This window comes from Pyricularia grisea, chromosome I (assembly GCF_004355905.1).
Source record: "Pyricularia grisea strain NI907 chromosome I, whole genome shotgun sequence".
NCBI lineage: Eukaryota > Fungi > Ascomycota > Sordariomycetes > Magnaporthales > Pyriculariaceae > Pyricularia > Pyricularia grisea.
This window is the reverse complement of record NC_044973.1, coordinates 3,657,439-3,662,385: the sequence shown is the minus strand read 5'-3', so window position 1 is coordinate 3,662,385 and position 4,947 is coordinate 3,657,439. Positions and strand designations below refer to the sequence as shown.

Genomic DNA, 4,947 nt, shown 5'->3' with positions numbered 1-4,947 from the left:
GATAGGTTCTCATGTAAATAATACTCGGGTCCCTGGTTTTGCTTCAAAACGGCCAACGTGGTGTTGGGATCTGTTGTTTGGAGTGGTGTGGCGTCCTCCGTCACTCTAGAAATAGTTCGGCTGACTTGTTCGCTATTCACCTTGTATCAAGAGTCACATGTTCGAGGTGTTTGAGGGATGGATTGAAGCAGTCGGCCAATGGATCCACCAATCAGTGAGCCCTAAGCCTGCTCAGTTTACTTAGATTATGAGGGAACTACGCAACAAAGCATGTGTCCATTCGGAGAACACGTCAACACTGACAGAACGATGGCAAATTCAAGTTTCGAAACAAGTCTTGATCATATTAAGGAAGCATCTTTCTTATTAGCTGCCAACACAACGGAATAGACAAAACTTCAGAGTTGAGATAAAATATATCCAGAGCTTATTTAAACGCCGCCCAATGCAGTTTTGTAGATCCAATCAGAATGATGGAAACATGACAAAAACAAAAAAAACAACAAAAAAATTAGACCAAAAAGGTAGTCCTCCCTGTGAAATGGGACTAAAAGGGTTCAACAGTCGCTATGCAGGTTGGGTATCGTGATCGTCGTAAAAAGTGTTGTGAAGCAGTAAAGATCTCGGGTGCAGAGCTAGTCGATGCAATCCCGTCTTTCCGTAAGGAGTGTAAACGCTGATTAAAATGGATGACTCCAGCATGCCTGGGATGTTGAGAATGTCGTCAAGGTCGTCAAAGGAGTGTGTCGAGTCATTTCTATGCTCTAAGTTGGGTTGTGTGTCCCCCATCCATCGAAAAAGGAATGTCTATAGTGGGCATCTCTTGGATGATGTTGACAAAGGAGCGTGGTTTGGTTATTACGCAAACACGTTGAGCGACTGCGCGCTGGAGGTGTTGCTTTCTTGCCTTCGTGAAGGAGCGTGGTTCAAGTTGGATGGGTCGGTTGCGTCGAGCAATCAGAAGTTGGTTTTGGGTAGCGATCGTGGTGGTGAAGGAGTGTTGTAATACATTTGCGTCTGTTGTCGAAGGTGTGGTGATTAAAAGGGACTGGCTGTCCGTAGTGGAGGCCAAGTAGTAGTGGAGTGTGAAAATGCTTGGACCGGTCGTCGCGGTAGCGATCGAACAAGCGCCCTAAGCAGTTCCTTTGCGAGCGAAAGTTGTGGAAAAAAACGTCGGCAAAAAAAGAAAAAAAAATCAAAATAATAAAAAACGGATCAGACTTCGTGGCTCTCCTGTTTGATTGCCACAGGGGAAAAGTCGACTGAGTAATCTGAGAGCGAGGGAGGTGCAGAGGCGAAGGATGCAATCGAAGTGACCGAGAGATTATGGCGATGGTTCGGGACGGAAAGACCAGGTATGGGCGACTCCGGCGGAGGTAGCATTCCAAACTGTTCCGGCTTCAAGAATGGCGACGGGGCGAGGCCTGGGAACCTCCCAAGAGGGTCTTCCGGGGGCGGAAAAGTCGGCGTTGTGCTCATGCAAGTTGGAGTCCTGGGGAAGGGGCCAAAGTCAGACAAATTTTGTTCGATGCTGGTCCCGGATCGGCTGAGGCGTCGGACGCTCGACCGACCAAGGCGTGGTTTCGGGGATAGGACGGTGGCTCGAGATCTTTTTGGTCTCTAGGTCCACAGGGGCTGGGCTGGAGTAACGAACCCGGCTCCAAAGTTGTTCGAACCTCCCATCATCGGGGTGCCGAAACCCATATCATTATATGCAAAATCCTCATGGTCACTGTAGCCAATAGACGAGTTGTCACCAAACTCGGCAGAAAAGTCGTTAAAGTCGCCACCGAATGTGCTGGATGCAGGACTGTACCCGCCATACGAAGGGCTCGGGATGTTGAGGTACTGATGGTTGGTAAACGGTGACGACAACTGCAGCGGGCTGATCGCGCTGGCGGGTCCCGTTACCGGGGTGTTGAGATGATCTGCTGTAATGACGGACAGGTCCTCAGTGCTATAGCTGAAAGCCGGTGTGGTCCCGTAAGGCCCGTATTCGGCAGTCGTGACTGGCATCTGCTGCATCGGCGCGCTGTGCGGAACGTAGAAGTTGGGTGGGTCGAACTGAGGGAAGGACGGCGTGCGAACCGGGTGAGCAAATCCCATGCGAGACCGGAACTCCTTGACCGTGTCAATAGGGAACTCCATCAGTGGAAGGGGCGAGGAGATATCGTTCATGTTGCCCGAGACGTTGACCGATAGTAGACGCCGTGCAATCTCCTCGACGGGGGCAATCGACATGCTGCCAAAGTAGGCCGCGCCGATCTCTGGAAAGAGGCGCTCCATAATGAGGGCGACGGTGTAATAGTGTGCAATTATCAGGAGAGAGCTGGCGGTTGGAACTCGCTGACGCTGAAGGAAGTCGACGGGCAGCCAGAAGAGCCAGGTCCTCAGGTCACGGAGACGCTCGAACTGTTGGGCAACGTTGAACGCAGGGCTCACTTTGCGCGCACCCTTCAAGAAGGTGATCAGTTGTGTGACCGCCTTGGGATCCTCCCGAATCTGCTTCATGTGGCTTTCAAGCTTCTGCAGTTGCTGGAGTGTGCGCTGGAAAGCGTCAATGTCCTCTTGGTGTGGCTGGCTAGGTTTGTGGTCAGGAGTGGGCGACGGCGGCGCAGTGGGGAATGTGCTGCTCTCGGCGATGAAGTCGCCAAATTGGGACTCATGCTTCCAAGGCTCCATTGCCTCCATCACCTATTTCCAGTCATACATAGGTCAGTAGCGTTCACTTGGGAGAAAGCGGATGGTTTAGATGGTTGACCTCTGGCTCGCATTGAGCTCAAGATCAGAATTAGTCATTGAGTACTCACCACACGAGTGCCCTGCATGAGATGGGTCCAGCTGCGCCTGTAATAGTAAATCTTCGTTAGCGTCTGTAACGGATTTGTCGGTTGTGCGCCGCTGTTATCTGCAGGCGTCCGCGACATGCAGGGGATAAAGTAAACAACCTACCAATCAGTAGCTTGCCAAGAAAGCACCAGAGAAGCCGCAAGGATCGCGTCTGAAGTTTCCCTCGAGAATGTGCCGATGGCTTCCTGCAGACCCTTCAACGCAATGCCGCGATGCTCGTACGCCATGTTGCCTACAAGAGGGCAGTCTGTGAGGAAAGCGATGTGCATGGCCGAAAAGGCTAGCAATGCGTGCATGACGTAGGGGGTTGTAGCGCCAATCTTGATAAGTCTGTAGGAGTTACATAGTTTAGTATCTGTCTTTATTCTGGCGAAGACTCGAAAGGCTGCTTACGTGGGAATCTGGCGAGTCCATAGAGTAAACCCATCGGCATCCATGCTCAGCATCTGATCGCTGATGGAAGCGACGTGATGTATCAACCTCAAGTCTTCAGTCGAAAGGTACTGTGGGTTGGGAGCCGGGAAGATGTTCATTCCCGGGAAGGGAAAGACACCCGTGTTCTGCCATTGCTCGATGACAGCCCTGGACTCCGGGGTCCACATAAGATCGGGTTGATCAGGCGAGCCGGAGCGCTCGTCAGACATAGGAATGTCGTTGTAAGGACATCTGATCTTGTGCTTGGTACAGTTGCGACTAAAGTCGGTGTTAGTAGATTCGCGCGACCAAGGTTCACCATGATGAATGTGACATACCATTGGGGGAACGTCTCATCACATCGGATGTGTCGACGTTTGCTATATAGTTGGTTAGTGAGGATCAGAACAATCGGGGAGTCGGCCCTGGTTGATAAGCATGGGTATAAGCATACCAGGTCTCACAGCCCTTTCGGGACTTGGTGTGGCTATATGAAGGCAAATGTCAGTGAGATACGTAGCAAGGAATCTAAGATCATAACAGTCAACTTACCTGCGACGAGGAGGGCCACCGCCAGGACCAGCCATTGTGTAAAAGCTTTATTAAAAAGTAGAGCTCAAAGAGGAACGAGAGAACTAAGGACTGATGTTAGCCAAATGCAATACTCAAGAGGACTATGGCTAGTGAGGTTGTGAACTTGCGAGGAGGAACGAGGTAGAGATGAAGTGTAGTACAGTCTAATATATGACAGGATAGGGACCTATGTAGGTAAGTCTTACATGAAGAGGCCGCTAGTGACGCCGATGAGGTGTCAGAGGCAGCAAGGAAGGGTAGCGAGCGTCGGTCTTGTTCAGGTAGGTGAGGAGCGAATGATGAGGCTATCACAGGGCTGTCGCTAACTGCAGGGACCTTTGATGTGATATATCAGTCACGCCAAGTAGTAGCAGAAGGGCCGAAGGTGAGATGCGGATCCGGGGCACAGTGTATGTGAGAGGGCGGAGTAGTAAAAGAGGCGGTTGAACCAGAGCCGAACGAATGAGGCTACTGATGCAACGTTCTCTTTTCCTTTTTCTGCGTCGTCACTTTTCGCTTTGTGCGGATTTGAGTCCCTACTTTAGTGGGATGTCGTGGGGTTCGTGCGAAGATGGAAGCTTGCGGCTGATAACGAGGCCAGAGTGACGGTACCGTCGGCTAGGGCCGAAGTGGGCTGTTTTGACGATGCGGAGACTGTGGCAAGCTAAGGCGGCAAAATAACGCAGATTTGTCTGCAGGTTGCGGATTTCCGAGTGCTGAAGCCCAATATTGCTTGCTAATAGCTGATTTATTCTTTTGTCTTCCGCCACGATTTAATTCGAGCGCCAACCACTTTGCTATTCCAATCCTTGCTTTTCGATGGATTGCGAGGTAGTCCGGGGCTTTTGGCTGGTATTGGCTGGATGTTTTTTTTTGGGGGGGGAGGGGGATTGTTCGCTACGCCTTCAATTTCTCGACAAGTACTTCTTCAAAGAGACCTTTGATGGCGGAAATGTCGAAAAACTAATAAGATGAGAATAAAGGAAAAAGCGACAGTAAGGAAACAAGCGAATGACAGGAGTCAACGAGGACTTCCTAAGGGGGGTTCTTAGCGAACGTGGGTTGTTGAGTATTGCAGCGAAAGGCGCTGGATTGTAATCTTGATTGATG

At 50.8% G+C, this 4,947-nt stretch overlaps 1 protein-coding gene across 1 annotated transcript; it reads right to left on the bottom strand.

Annotated features, from left to right (window-relative positions):
* Nucleotides 1–1,215: 1,215 nt before the first annotated feature.
* PgNI_06157 (uncharacterized protein) lies at nucleotides 1,216–4,947 on the bottom strand (the record flags this gene model as incomplete). The annotated part of the gene is made up of 9 exons (XM_031126184.1): nucleotides 4,044–4,947; nucleotides 3,817–3,899; nucleotides 3,719–3,751; nucleotides 3,603–3,644; nucleotides 3,244–3,543; nucleotides 2,953–3,180; nucleotides 2,811–2,847; nucleotides 1,655–2,694; nucleotides 1,216–1,492 (listed from the first exon to the last, which is right to left on the bottom strand). The coding sequence occupies exons 2-9, from the start codon at nucleotides 3,849–3,851 to the stop codon at nucleotides 1,216–1,218; spliced, it is 1,992 nt and encodes a 663-aa protein (XP_030983186.1). The 5' UTR covers nucleotides 3,852–3,899; nucleotides 4,044–4,947.